This window comes from Orycteropus afer, unplaced genomic scaffold (assembly GCF_000298275.1).
Source record: "Orycteropus afer afer isolate SDZICR_OR568_19922 unplaced genomic scaffold, OryAfe1.0 scaffold00081, whole genome shotgun sequence".
NCBI classification, from domain to species: Eukaryota; Metazoa; Chordata; class Mammalia; order Tubulidentata; family Orycteropodidae; genus Orycteropus; species Orycteropus afer.
Genome location: NW_006921668.1, coordinates 5,495,751 through 5,511,075, shown reverse-complemented (window position 1 = coordinate 5,511,075; position 15,325 = coordinate 5,495,751). Strand labels below are relative to the sequence as shown.

The following is a 15,325-nucleotide window of genomic DNA, read 5'->3' as shown; positions in this document are numbered from 1 at the left end:
TTCCGTTCACCAAGCGGGTGTGGCGTATAAGAGTAACAAGAGGAATGTCTCACCTTTTCATTCATGCAGGTCTGGAGTGTCCTTGGGGTTGCTGGCAAGAAGAACGTGTTCTTAAGCCCTTGGAATATGGGAGAGCACTGTCTGTTTAAATATCCAAAATAGTCAAGCCACTTGTAAATATTCAAAATGGCAGCGCCTCCGGACAGGTGAAAGTCCACAGCTCAGGCCGCCTTTCTCTTTGCCTTCTCCATTTATTCCCCAGCCACCAGAGCAGTCCTCTGTGCAGTCCCTGGATAGCAGGGCTGATTTTTAGGTTAATTCTTAGCTCCTACCACCACTCGGCACTCTCCAAGCTGTCTTGGATCACTGTCAGGATTGCTGAGGATCACTGCCAGACTGCAGCTCCATATAATTCCTTTTTTGGTATTTTCATGCAAATTCTTCCGCTAGTTGGGGTTTAGTCCACTTCTACATTATTCCCTTCAAGGCTCAGGGGTCCAAGATTATCTTCTGTGCCTGTGTTAATTGGTTTCCCTTTTCTTTGTTGAAGAGGATCTGTGCAGTCTTTCTGCCTAGTCCACCATCTTACTAGAACTCCCAGAGTAATCCTTTTTAAAGCATAAATAAGATCATCTCACTTCCTGTCTCAAAACTTTACAATGGATTCCCTCAAAATAACATTCAGACATCTCTCTCTATAGCTTCAGTCACTGTGTCTGAAACCTCAGTTACTCTTCTGTAATAGCCTTGCTCACTTCTTGCTATTTTTCAGTTCATTAGGTTTATCCTGACCCCAGGGCCTTTGTCCTTACTCTTCTCTCTGCCTAAAATGCTCTTTGTATGGCTCACTCTCTTATTTCAGTCAGGTCCCTACTCACTGTTATCTCTTCAGAGAGACCTTATCTGAGTGGCCTACCAAGAAAGCAACTCAAATCCCAATATCGCTCATTTAATATGATGCCACTCTTGGGTAATACTGTATAAATTATTTGTGTGTTTCTGTTATCACTAGATTGTAAAATCTATGAGAGTATGGAGTTGGCCTTGTTCACCGATATACACCCTCTACTCAGAATAGTGTCTGGCAGTGGATAATAAACATTTAGTGAATGAATGAATGAATGAACAACAAGTTATGCATCAATTAATTAATCTAGAAGTTACAAAATGGAGGCTAGTCTCAATCACAAATATATTTTATTAATACAACATTTTCTGACAGTGTTTTCTTAAATGTGAATTAGTCAATAACATTTATAAAGTGTGAAATTTCTCATACACAGTCTGATTTCTGACTTCTTTTTAAAAATTAGAAGCCCTGGTGGTGCAGTAGTTAAGCATTCAGCTGTAACCAAATAGCCAGGGGTTCTAACCCACCAGCTGCTTTGCAGGAGAAAGATGTGGCAGTCTGCTTCCATAAAGATTTATAGCCTTGGAAACCCTATGGGGTCAATTCTGTCTGTCCTATAGGGGTGCTATAAATTAGAATAGACTTCACATCAGTGGGTTTTTATAAAAATCAAGAGATGTTTATACTTGGAATCCCAATAGTAAAAAAATATATGATGTTGATTAGCAGTTGCTTCTTTTAGGCAGGGTTTTCCCCAGACCCCAATATTCCCTATCATATTTCTGACACCAAAGACTTCCTTACACGTAGGTCCCTCCTCTCTACTATGTTACCTACCTTGTCTTGGAAGCTTTCAAGACCCCTAGAGTAAGCATATTTATGGTAAGTCTGCTAACCTTTGTGTCACATGCCTGTAATTTTTCATGTCTAACTTAAAAATGAAATTGGCCCTCTGGTGAATCTCTACCATTCATAATGAGACACACATTTCTTTCTTTGGTGCTATTCTCATTGTAGAATAATCACTCAGCTTGACAAATTCAGCAAAGAACTTTTGCTAGTTGAAGGACAGAAAGGTTCAACTTTATTTCAAAACAGTTTTCACTTCTGGCAGTGTATTTTTAAAAAGCTTTTTTAGAAAAAGAAAAACATAAATTTGAAATAGTTGTTTTTATTTTCAAAACCTCATGAACATTCTATCCAGATGTTTACCTAAAGCCATTCATTTACTAGTGTGGGATACACCCAATTGTCCTAAGAAAGAAAATAGCCAAGTTTAACGATACATGATTGCTTATTCGAAAGAAAATAGACAGGAATAGACATGTAACAGTAAGAGTTATGTCTTTTTGCTATTGTATCGCCAGATAAAGGAAAACATACACAAAACAGCTAGAACTTTTTTTTTTTTTTCCACTCATACTCAAGCCAGGGGCTATATATTTGAGAGGCTTGAATATTTATGAAGCATCTGCTATGTATCAGGCACTGTCTCAGCACTTGTGCAGCTCATCTTCTACTTTATTCTCTAGGGGAGCTAGACAGGAAAAAACTAAACAAAGAAAAAAAATGTTATAATATATGCAATAGAAGGCAATAGCTGCTATGGATAGAAAGGAAAGTAGACAGTTCCCTGCAAACCCTTTGTGCTCAGCTACCAACCAAAACATTGGTTGTTCAAATACTGGCACCTTGGAAGCAAGGCCCAGCAAGCTGCTTTCATAAGCTTACAGCCATTGAAAACTCTGGAGCCCATTTCTAGTCTGAAACATATGGGTCACCATGGGTCAGAATCAATTCGATGTCAAGGGTTTTCGAGGTTTTTTCTATTCTTTTCTTTTCTTTTCTTTTTTTCTCACCAGACTGGGAGGCCTGGCTCATTACTATATTTCATAGTGTGGTCAGGATAGATCACATTGAGAAGGGCAGATCTGAGCAAGACTTGAAAGAGGGAGAGGAGTTAGCCAAGTGGATCTGGGTGGAAAGAGCTTTCCAGGAAAAGGAAAGACCTAGAGCTAAATAAAGCTCTAATGTAGCACTATGGCTGCTGTTGTCAAGGAGCAACTGTGGCTGAGTTAATGTTTAGCTAAGTAAGTTGATTACAGTTAAAAAAAAAAGTCTATGGATGCACACACTATTCTCCACATGATTAGTCTATTCTCTTCAGTTTAGGAATATTTATCATCTATTTTTAAATTAACCTGTATGTTGATTTGGCCATCGCCTGGGCATTAGAGTCTCCATGACAGTATAAGAGCACTGCAGGTCCAGTTTTGCAAGGGCAACTTAAGTGAATGGCCCCAGTTGGCTCCCAGTGGAGATTCTAACCCTTAGCTACGGTACATGCATGACAGATTCTCATGAGCTGGCTGCATTCTCATTGCTCCCAATACACTCTTCTGTTCTATGTATCAAATCCTAGTGCTTTTCAGAGGGGTGTTCCATGAGGAAAAGAGTAAGAGCCTGGATTTATTATCTTACTCTGCATGCTAAATAATCTCCAGTAAGCATGCAGTTCAGAAGGTCTTCGCACAAACCTGCCTCTGAGCTTCATGTCTCCTCCTTAATGCAGCTCCTTGCGGAGGACTGGCCCTTTGGAGCTGAGATGTGCAAGCTGGTGCCTTTCATACAGAAGGCCTCCGTGGGAATCACTGTGCTGAGTCTATGTGCTCTGAGCATTGACAGGTGAGAGCCTATATTTATAAAAAAGGATATTCTGAATGTATACTCCTGATTGCTACATTAGTTAAAGATAAACTCTGTGGAGTTTGACTCAAAAAAAAAAAAAAAAAAAAAAAAAAAAAAAAAAAAAAAAAACCTCACTGCCCTCAAGTTGATTCTACTCATAGCAACCCCTCCTTGGGTTTCCATATCTCTGTGGGAGTAGATTGCTCAATCTTCCATGGGTTTGAACTGCCAGATTTCTGGTTAGCAGTCAAATGCCTTAGGCATTGAAAGGATTTAAAAAAGAAAGATTAGTCTGTAGTTGATAGTTTTTGAAGCTAGGTTATAGGCACATGAGGGTTCATTGTAGTGGTCTTTGTAGGGAAAAAAAAAATGTTTAAAAAAAAGTACAAAGACAAAAATTCAGATTCCCAGGAGCAATACTCACAAATGAAGTTGGAGTAAGTTTGGAAGAAGAAGCTCACTGCATTGAGTCAGTTCTGACTCATAACAACCCTCATTGGATTTGAGGTGATAAATCTTGATTGAAATAAAGTGCCCTATCTTCCTTGCACACAGCAGCTGGTGAATTTGAACTGCCAACCTTCTGGTCAGCAATCAAATGCCTTAGGCACTGTGACACCAGAACCATGAGTTTGGGAGAGATCCTGGGAACCTGCATTTTTATCAGGTTCCCTTTTATGCTAGAGGACAATTTGAAAATCCAGAACTGTATGTCAGATAGTAAACTTTTTAACATATATCCTTACTTAAATGCTCTGGCATTGGAGCTTCAAATTCATGGTTCCAGCCCCACTGAAAGCTCGGTAAATGAAAGATACCACTTATTGATGGAAAAAATAAATAAATAAATAAATAAACTCTGTAATTCAATAAAACCAAGCTCTGCCAGCTTGAGAATCCATTCTATTTTGATCTTCAGATATCGAGCTGTTGCTTCCTGGAGTCGAATTAAAGGAATTGGGGTGCCAAAATGGACAGCAGTAGAAATTGTTTTAATTTGGGTAGTCTCTGTGGTTCTGGCTGTTCCTGAAGCCATCGGTTTCGATATGATTACGATGGACTACAATGGAAGTTATCTGCGAATCTGCTTGCTTCATCCCACTCAGAAAACAGCCTTCATGAAGGTAAATTTTACTCTTTTTTTTTTCTCCCCATTTTCTGCTTTTGCCTCGTAAATGTTTAGCTATTTTCCCCTGATCACGTCCTCTTGGGATAGTCATTGATTTACAGCTCTCTTTGTCATGAATTCAAAGTATAGATGCCAGGAACGCAGGGTTAATATGAACTAATGGTCCAGTGTCCAAGAAGTTGGGTCACACATCTCTAAGAACCCCTGGCTTTCAGGGACACAGGATAAACCAAGTTCGCATGTAAGAATTAATCTGAATTCATAGCCTTTCTACCTACAGCCTCTTAATGACTAGCAACTACTACATACATGTTCTGAATAAGATAAGCATCCCCCTTCAAAAAAAAAAAAAAGAAAAACCATTGTCATCCAATTGATTTTGACTCATGGCAACCCTGTTGTGTTACAGAGTAGAACTGCTCTATAGGTTTCTTTCTTTCTTTTTTCTTTTTTTTTTTTTTTTAATTGTGATTTGGGTGAAAGTTTACAGAGCAAATTCACTTTCCATACAGCAGCTCATATACACTTTGTCTCATGACATTGACTACAATTTACCACAATGCAACAGTTCCCCTCCTACTTCCTCCCTGTTTTGGTTACCTAGTGCCGCTCTGACAAGAATATACCACAAATAGGATGGCCTTAACAAACAGGAGTTTATTCTCTTACAGTGTAGACCCTTTAAGTCTGAGTTCAAAGTGCCAGGCTCTAGGGGCTGGGTGTAAGCCCCTCAGCCTTGGGCTTCAGCTCTGCCTCTGGCTCCTGGCCCACTGAAGCTAGAGGCATCTTCACTCAGGAAGCTATTGGCTGTCAAGGCTCATAAGCCCAAGGTCGACAAATAAAATGGCACAGTCCTGATGTTACCAAACCACATGGCAGGCCAATGAGTCAAGTCCATTGTAAGTCCCAAGATCGGCAGAGCATGGCAGGCTGCTGAACAACGATATGGCTACATCCAAGGTCCAAGCATGCCACAAGCTAGATACCATTCCCAAGGCTTCTCCTTATATATAAGAAGCAGACCACATCCCACTCACCTGCTTATGGTAGATCCCACCATGGAGTTAATTGCCAGTCTCATCATGGGGAATAACTACCACCAGCAGCCCAGTCACTCAACCAGGCCCAGCCAAGGTGACACACAAACATAACTACCACACTCGCCATAGTTACCTCTTCCCTGTGTCCTTCCTTCCATGCACTCCTGCCCCCTGAGCTGTCTCCCTGTGCATACACAGCCCTTCTATTCTCCCATGATTGATCTCTACAAGGAGTGTATCTACCTATTGTAAATGTTCAGTTCATATGCCTGTCTTTTGCTTGGCTGGAAGCCACAGGAGTGGGTTCAATTCCATACTTGAAGGGCAGCTAGAGACCATAGTCTCAGAGGTTCCATTAGGCTCTATCAGATGAGCAAACCTGGTCTTTTTTTGTTTTTTAATGATTTTGAGTTTTGTTCCACTTGTTCTCCCGCTCTATCTAGGATCTCCTACAGAGATCCCCCTCTGAGTGGTTGACAGTGGTAGCCGGGCACCATCCAGTTCTTCTGGTCTCATAGTTGTATAGGCTGAGGTTCACGTGGTGTACCAGTCACTTGGACTAATTGTTTCCTTGTGTCCTTGATTTTCCTCATTCCTCTTTGCTCTGAATGAGGAGAGACCCATAATTGCATCTAGATGGCCACTTGCAAGCTTTTAAGATCCCAGTCACTACTCGCCAAAGTAGGATGTAGAACAATGTTTTTTTTGTAGTGTGTTTTGCCAATTGAGCTTGATGTCCCCTGCCACTATGGTCCTGAGCCCACAGGTCCAGTTACTCGCTCCCTCTGCGTAGCTGGCTGTGCCCAAGAAGGGACTACAACCTTGCCCCTTGTCAGCTCTACCATATACCTGGGAATTCTTATAGAATATACCAATACATTTGTAGAAACATTGTCTGCCAACCCTATACACATGCTTGCCAGCATTTGTTATTTTCTGTCTTGATGAACTTTGATACTAGTGCTGGGCCAAGATGGTATCTCATTGTTGATTTGATTTGCATCTCTCTGATGGCTAATGATTATGAGCACTTCTTCACATGTTTGTTGGCCGCCTGAATGTACTCCTTGTTGAAATGCCTGTTCATGTCTTCTGCCCATTTTTAATTGAATTATTTGTCTTTTTGTTGTTGAGGTGTTGGAGTTTTCTATAAATTCTAGATATAAGTCTTTTGTCAGATATGTCATTGCCAAATACTTTTTCCCAGTCTGCAGATTCTCTTTTGACCCTTTTGGAGAAGTCTTTGGAAGCACATAAAATTTTAATTTGCAGAAGGTCTCATTCATCTAGTTTATCTTCTGCTGTTTGTGCATTTTGGGTTATGCTTGATAGTCTATTTATGCCATATATTGTTGTGTTGTTGTTGTTATGTGCCATCGAGTCAGCCCCGTTCTTGGGTTTCTCAGGCAATCATCACTATGGAAGTAGATTGCCCAACCTTCCTTCCAAGGAGTGACTGCAGGGTTTGAACCACCAGCCTTCTGGTTAGCAGTCAAGTGCCTTAGGCACTACACTACCAGGGGATCCCTAAATTTTCCCTTAGTTTTTCCTTAAGGAACTTTATCGTTTTACGTTTCACATTTAAGTCTTTGATCCATCTGGAGTTAGTTTTTGTGTTTGGTGTGAGGTACAGATCTTGTTTCATTTTTCTGCAAATAGATATCCAGTTTTGCTAGCACTGTTTGTTAAACAGAACACCTCATCCCCATTTAATGGATTTTGGCCCTTTGTTAAAGATCAGCTGACCATAGGTCGATGGATCTATTTCTGGGTTCTCAATTCTATTCCATTTGTCTATGTGCCTGTCATTATACCAATACCAGGCAGTTTTGACTACTGTGGCTGTATAGTAGGTTGATATCTGGCAGTGTGAGACCTCCTACTTTGTTCTTCTTCTTCTTCAATAGTGCTTTGCTTATCTGAGGTCTCTTTCCTTTCCATATAAAGTTAGTGATTGGTTTTTCCATATCCTTAAAGAATGTTGATGGGTCTGGACTGGGATTGCATTGAATATATAGATTGCTTTGGGTAGAATTGACATTTTCACAATGTTCAATCTTCCTATCCACAAGTGTGGTATGTTCTTCAATTTATGTAGATCTCTTATGGTTTCTTGAAGTAGTTTTTTATAGTTTTCTTTTTAGAGGTCTTTTGTGTCCCTGGTAAGGTTTATTCCCAACTATTTTATTTTTTTGGTAGCTACTGTACGTGGCATTGATTTCCTTATTATTATTATTTTTTTCAGCAATCTCATTGCTGATGTAGAGGAATCCAACTGATTTTTGGATGTTGATCTTGTATCCTGCCACAATGCTAAATCTGTCAATTAGTTGCAATAGACTTTTGACTGACTCTCTTGGGTTTTCTTTGTATAGGATCATATCATCAGCAAATAGGGATAGTTTGACTTATTCCTCACCATTTTAGATGCCTTTGATTTCCCTTTCTTACCTTATTGCCCTGGCTAGGACCTCCAATAAAATATTGAATAGAAGTGGTGATGGAGGGCATCCTTGTCTAGTTCCTGTTTGCAAGGGGAATGATTTCAGTCTCTCTCCATTGAGAATAATGTTGGCTGTTGGTTTTGCATAAATGCCTTTTATTATGTTGAGGAATATCCCTTGTATTCCTCTTTTGCTGAGAGTTTTGATTAAGAATGAGTATTGGATTTTATCAAATGCCTTTTCTGTATCAATTGATATGATCATGTGGTTCTTTTCCTTTGTTTTATTTATGTGATGGATAATATTGAGTATTTTTCTAATGTTGAACCATCCTTGCATACCTGATATGAACCCTGTTGTTTGCTTGCCTTCCTCTTTGATCCTTCTCCTTTTATTCACCAGTCACCAGTGCAGTTCTCCATGCAGCCCCTGGCTAGTGGAGTCGATTTTTAGGTTAATTCTTAGGTCCTAACACCACTCAGCAATATTCAACCTCTCCGTGCAGTCAGGATCGCTGAAGACCTCAGCTCTGTATGTCTGCTTTTTTGGTGTTTTCATGCAAGTTCTTGTACTAGATGGAGTTTAGTCTACTTCTATATCCTCCCCTCAAAAGATCAGGGCTCCAGGATTATCTTCAGTATTTGTGTTAATTGGTTCCCCTTTTCTCTGTTGAAGAGGGTCTGGGTACTCTGTCTGCCTATTCTGCCATCTTACCAGAATTCCTCTATAGGTTTTTTCAATTTATTTGTTTTTGGTAAAAATATACATAGTAAAGTATATATCCATTCAACAATTTTTACATATACAGTTCATTGACAATGGCTACATACTTAATATTGTGTCACCATTCTCACTATCTCTGCCATATTGTCTCACTACTGTTAACTTAGACTCTGTACCCCTTAAAGTACTCATCTGTGTTTTACAGTTACTATATAACTGCCTCTGAAACCCAAGGAGCGGTCGCTAGGAGTCGGGGGCCGACTCTATGGCAAATAACAACAACAACATTGTCTGTTTAATCTCACATAGATAATTCTATAAAAAGTGCAATACTCAAGGTGAACTTTCTTTATTAAATGAGTTTCACAGGGTTTTCTTAGCTGAAATCTTAATGAAAGCAGATTGCTAGTTCTATCTTCTAAAGTGGGTTTGAATGGCCAACTTTTAGGTTATACTCAAATGCAAATGGTTTGTTCTACTTAAGGACTACACTTCAGTAATCAGAGGGAGTGTTTGGCTCAGTGAATATTCAACTAGGAGTCACCCTGGAGGGATGGATTCTCAACTGAAAGCCTACTTTTTCTTTGTCTGTGACACTACAGTTTCCATTGCAAAGAACTTTTATCTTGGCCATTTATTAAAGAACATTTTATCAGTAAATAGGAAAAAAAATAGTGATGCTGATCTCCAGAAGATTGATTCTAAGTGTAAAAGGCTTTTCCTAAGAATAGGTTAGGACCTCTGGTGGCATAGTGCCTAAGGCACTTGACTGCTAACCAGAGGCTGGTGGTTCAAACCTGCCAGCCACTCTTCAGAAGGAAGGTTGGGCAATGTACTCCCATAGTGATACTGCCTCAGAAACCCAATGAGGGGTCACTGTGAGTCGGGTCCAACTCAATGGCAGTGATTTTGTTTTTGGTTAAAGAATAGGTTAAGGAGAGTTAATACAAAAGGGGCTGGTCTAAGTGTTGCCAGTGGTTATTTCCATTTTTTTTTTTTTCCTGGAAGAAGCAGGGTCAAATTACCCAATAAGCAAGCTAAGTACAGGCTTACTTGTGTTTACCAAGTAATCTGTACTGAACAATTTCTCTTGGTCTTTACCACATCTTTGTGGTGCAAAACATGTGAAACTCTTCACTACAGACACTACAGATTAGTAAGTAAGCACAAGTCAGCCTATGCCTACCTTGTTTAGTGGGCACTCTATCCCTGTTAGGGATTGTAAATTTGAAAAAAAGGCTTTGATTCTATAGGGAGGTGGTATGGGGTTGGGAGAGAGACAGATGCCAGTCATACCTAGAAGCAGAATCTTTAATGTGGTGAAAAAAATGTGAAATTGTTCACTACAGATTAGTAAGCAAGCACAAGTCAGCCTGTGCTTACCTTGCTTATTAGGTAATGTGACACTGATAAGAACATTATATTAAACTTTATGAATTGTATATTACATGGTAAGCAAAATAACAAAGAGAAACATGAATGTGAAATCAAGAATGAGATTGCTGTTTTCTTGTTTCTTGTTGGTAAACAGAAAAAAAATGTTATATAGGTTACATGTATTTTTCTGCAACAGATGCATCTGGAGAAGCAAGTTTTTTTTTTTTTTTTTTTTAAAGGCATAGCTTAGAGCAGAAAAAGAAACAGGGAAAAGGCATGAGATATAAGCAGCTTGAATTTTTTTAAGAGAGAGGTTAAAGCAATACATTATTGAGCTAAATGATAAGCATAGACCTTTTCATATCTGTTTTTCTCACTAAACAAACCTGATAAAACATGAAATCTTTACATAAACACTAGGATATTTTTATGTATTCAGATGTGGTAAAATACACAAAGAATGCCCTGATGATAACTTGCTTATGTATAGAGAAAATATTACATTACTAAATATTTCCAATTTTACCCAAGTGCTTAAATTTTTATGCATAATTATAGCACACTGCCTTAGAGTATTACAATACTTTTTTAAGGAAAATATGTTTCACTTATGATAGGTATTAACTTATTTATTTAATAGAGGTGGCCTGAAAGATTCTACGTAATATTTATAAAATGGGTCTACATTAAAAGGTAATTGTTCTTTGATGAATATGTTCTTTTCAATGTACACTTGGTGCGTAAGATTTTCTTATAGAGAACAGTTTATCATAAAAGTCTTCCTTTCTCCATAGTTTTACAAGACAGCTAAAGATTGGTGGCTATTTAGCTTTTATTTCTGCTTGCCGTTAGCCATTACTGCATTCTTTTATACCCTGATGACCTGTGAAATGTTGAGAAAGAAGAGCGGCATGCAAATTGCATTAAATGATCATTTAAAGCAGGTAAGAAAATAAATATATTTGCTGACATGATTATAGTTATTATTATGAGTATGAAAATGAATATAATATAGTAAAATTTTTATATGCCATAGTATAATATTTCCTTTTTCTTTCTTTGAATATAGAAAGTATACATCTTTGAATGTAGAAAGTAGATAATTTATATTATCTATTTAGAAATATTCTATCTAATATAAAAGGATCTAGATAAAATCATTATTTTTTAAAATACATCTCTGGTCATTTTATTTCTAATTTGTATTAATTACTCAATTTAAAATTCAGTGTTCTGAATTTGTACAAATGGCCAGCAACATGTTGTAAACAATATCACAAACTCTGTTTTGGAAGAGAGGACACTATGATTATAGTGAGCTGTGTTTTAAGGAGTTAACTCTGCTGTTGTTTCAGAGACGGGAAGTGGCCAAAACAGTCTTTTGCCTGGTCCTTGTCTTTGCTCTGTGTTGGCTGCCCCTTCATCTCAGTAGGATTTTGAAGCTTACTCTTTATGATCAGAATGATCCCAGTAGATGTGAGCTTTTGAGGTAAGAAAGGTAAAATTGAAATAGTTTTTTAAATAAAATGTAATTCATAATTGTTTCCATTGATCCCACTCATCAGATGAAAGAGAGATCCATTCCTCTAACCATTATAAAAAGAAAAGAATTACTACTGAATGGAATTGATTCTAACTCATGGTGACCTCATGCGTCAGAAAAGAACTGCTCTCCACAGGATTTTCAATGGCTAATTTTTCAGAAGTAGATTGCCAGACATTTCTTCTGAGCTGCATCTGGGTAGACTGGAACTTCCAGGCTTTTGGTTGGCAGCTAAGCTCATTAGCCATTTGCACTATCCAATGACTCCTTCTAATCCCAAGGGAGCATTCAGTTTTTACCTTCATTCCTATTTTAGAGGGAAGAGTGGATGGGGACTTAAGAAGATCTGGAAATGGAGAACCAAAATTGTCAAAATGATGAGTGATGGACACATTTGAAAATGCCAGATCTGGTTCTCCTTGCACTTTGTAAAGCCTTATTTTCAAACAGCCTCAGCTTATGCAAGCTGAGATTTTATTTTAAAGGGGATAGTTGGGTGCCTGTGTGAGCTGGGGGGCTTGAGGAAAGAGGATGACAAGTAGAGAAAGAGAAAGAATAAGAGAAAAAGAAAGAAAGAAGGAAAGAGAAGAAAGAAATGGAGAAAGAGAGAGACAGAGAAAGGTGGGGGGAAGAGGTGGGAGGAAAGAGAGGATAAGAGAGAGAGAAGGAGGAGTATCATTATCAGAAATGACCAGTGATAAATTCAAAACCATTGTTGTTGTTATGTGCCGTCGAGTCTTCACAAAAAATTCTGCAATGATTACATACTCAGAGAACCATATTTCCTACTGACATGTTTTGGGTTATTTCTTCCAGCTTTTTGTTGATATTGGACTACATCGGCATCAACATGGCCTCCTTGAATTCCTGCATTAATCCAATAGCTCTGTATTTGGTGAGCAAAAGATTCAAAAACTGCTTTAAGGTAAGAGAATATTCCAAAATGGAAAGCTCTGTTCATCTGGCACCAAAGATAATGCTTCAAAACCTTTAAAGTTTTCATCCAGAGAGATCTAGTACATTGTTGTACAATGTTCCCTTGCATTATATCATGGAATGATTTTTTAAATCAGGACTTTGACTTACAAATCACTATAGTCAATTTTTGCCTGTGGATTATAGTCAACCACTCCTTACTGCCTCAATCAATCAGTTATACTCATGGAATAGCTGAGAATATTAATAAAAGTTATACTCTTAGATATCTGACAGATGTCACGTAATAAAATAATAGTTAAACATTGTTAAAGTGTTCTGTTCCCCAGTTGTTTTAGATTTTGGATTGTACAGTGACAAATTAGTCCCTTTTTTTATGGAATACCACGTCAAACAAAGAAATATAATTAAGCTCCTCCCTGCTCTTTTCCATGTTCTTGGTAAAACAGAAACATGTAGAATATGTGTAATTGTTCCTTAGTCAACTGCTTTCATCATAACAGCCATTCATCCATTCATTCAGTTCTTCAACAATCTAACATGAGATAGAATGTTTCCTCCCTTATATGAGAATCATTCATTTGTCTCTTCTATTCCATCATTGGAAAGCCAAGAATTTAGCTTGCTTGTAAAATCCAAGGCAGTCTATAAAATTCTCACTCATAACTGACGGATTTTCAAGCTGGGAAATCATAAACTTGTAGATTTTAAAACTGAAAGAGAACATTCATCAAGATCTTCCCCCTGATTTTATAAAACAGAAAATAGTGAACCAACCATCATGTCATACATATAACTTCACAGTAAACAAATAGAATGAACAACATTTTGGATTAAAATAAAATTCAAGAAAAAAATTAAAATCATAAAGAAACCAAACCCACTACAATCAAGTTGATTTTGACCTGTAGCAACCCTTTTAGGACAGAGTAGGTCTGGCCCATAGGGTTTCCAAGTCTGTAAATATTTATGGAAACAGACTGCCTCATCTTTTTGATGTGGAGTGGCTGGTGGGTTCTAACTGCTGACCTTTTGGTTAGCAGCTGAATACTTTAATGACTACAAAATCAGAAGAATAAAATGGAGATGCTTGTATACTTTAAAACCTTATTGTGTAGGAAAATTGAATGGCACATGAGAATATCATATGGCTGAAAAAAAATGGTGATATAATGCTAAATTCACTGGAATAGAAAGATATTTATGAAATTATTAACTGAAAAATATCAAGCTAGGGAGTAGTATGTATACTATTCCGTAGTGATACTGCCTCTGAAACCCAAGGAGGGGTCGCTATGAGTCGGGGCCGACTCGACGGCACATAACAACAACAACAACAATAATCTTATTAAAATAAATTATACACCTACTCACAAGCACATGCACATATGCAATCATGTATATATAAGTGTGTGGTAAGGTCTATTTACCCTATTTGCATAGAAAACACCTATAAGTGTCTATTTTTTTTTGAAGTGTCAAATGTGGCTTTCTGTTGATGAGGACTCTTAAAGTATATCCTTGTTTTTCTTCTCTATATTTTCTAGGATAACATGTTAGTATCATAGATATACTCTATACTTCTAGTATCATATACTACTTGTGTAATAATATATATATTGTTGTTTTTATGTGCCATTGAGTCAGACCCGACTCATAGCAACCCCTCCTTGGGTTTTCAAGGCAGTATCACTATGGAAGTAGATTGCCCTATCTTCCTTCCAAGGAGTGGCTGGTGGGTTTGAACTGCCAGCCTTCTGGTTAGCAGTCAAGTGCCTTGGGCACTACACTACCAGATCTCCTCTCTCTCTCTCTCTCTCTCTCTCTCTCTCTCTCTCTATATATATATATATATATATAATATATATAAAAGTTATATATATAAAAGGTAAAAATAAGCATAGAGAGAAAGTGGTCAAAGAATTCCCAACCGCACATAGAAGAAAGTCAGAACCTTAGAGTATATGAAGAATTGTGACATTTGAATTGATGTAAACATGTAATGAGTGACTTTGTTTTGTACAGTCATGCTTATGCTGCTGGTGCCAGTCATTTGAAGAAAAACAGTCCTTGGAGGAAAAGCAGTCCTGCTTAAAGTTCAAAGCTAATGACCATGGATACGACAACTTCCGTTCCAGTAATAAATACAGCTCATCTTGAAAAGGAATATTCACTTAATTTCTTTTCTTTTTCAAAAAATTTTGGACAGAAATCATTAAAACAATGAGATATTTGCCAAAAAAAAAAAAAAAATACCTTCTGTGTTTGCACAAAAAAAGCATGAAAATGTAAGAGTGATTATTAACATTAATAATTATACATGACATTTTATGAGCTGCTTACAATTTGAAAAGGAGAAGGGTGAGAATTAAGAAAGCCTCATTGTTAAAGCACTTAATTTTTTAGTTAGCACTTCAAAATAGCTCTTAATAACTTCCAGTATATTCATACATCATTACATTTGAAAGAAGCTTACGTGGAATTCTTAATGTTAGGTGTTAGGAGTCAATTTTGACTCTTGCGGAAACCCCATGACAAAGTAGAACTGCCCCATAGAATTTTCTTAGCTGCAATTTTTATGGAAGCAGATTGTCA

At 37.7% G+C, this 15,325-nt stretch overlaps 1 protein-coding gene across 1 annotated transcript in view; it reads left to right on the top strand.

Annotated features, from left to right (window-relative positions):
- EDNRB (endothelin receptor type B) overlaps window positions 1-14,890 on the top strand; it is a 48,450-nt gene extending 33,560 nt beyond the window's left edge. Inside the window, 6 exon segments of the mRNA XM_007941529.2 lie at window positions 3,423-3,535; window positions 4,458-4,662; window positions 11,046-11,195; window positions 11,607-11,740; window positions 12,611-12,719; window positions 14,756-14,890. Coding sequence (XP_007939720.1) covers window positions 3,423-3,535; window positions 4,458-4,662; window positions 11,046-11,195; window positions 11,607-11,740; window positions 12,611-12,719; window positions 14,756-14,890 — 846 coding nt within the window.
- Window positions 14,891-15,325: the final 435 nt, after the last annotated feature.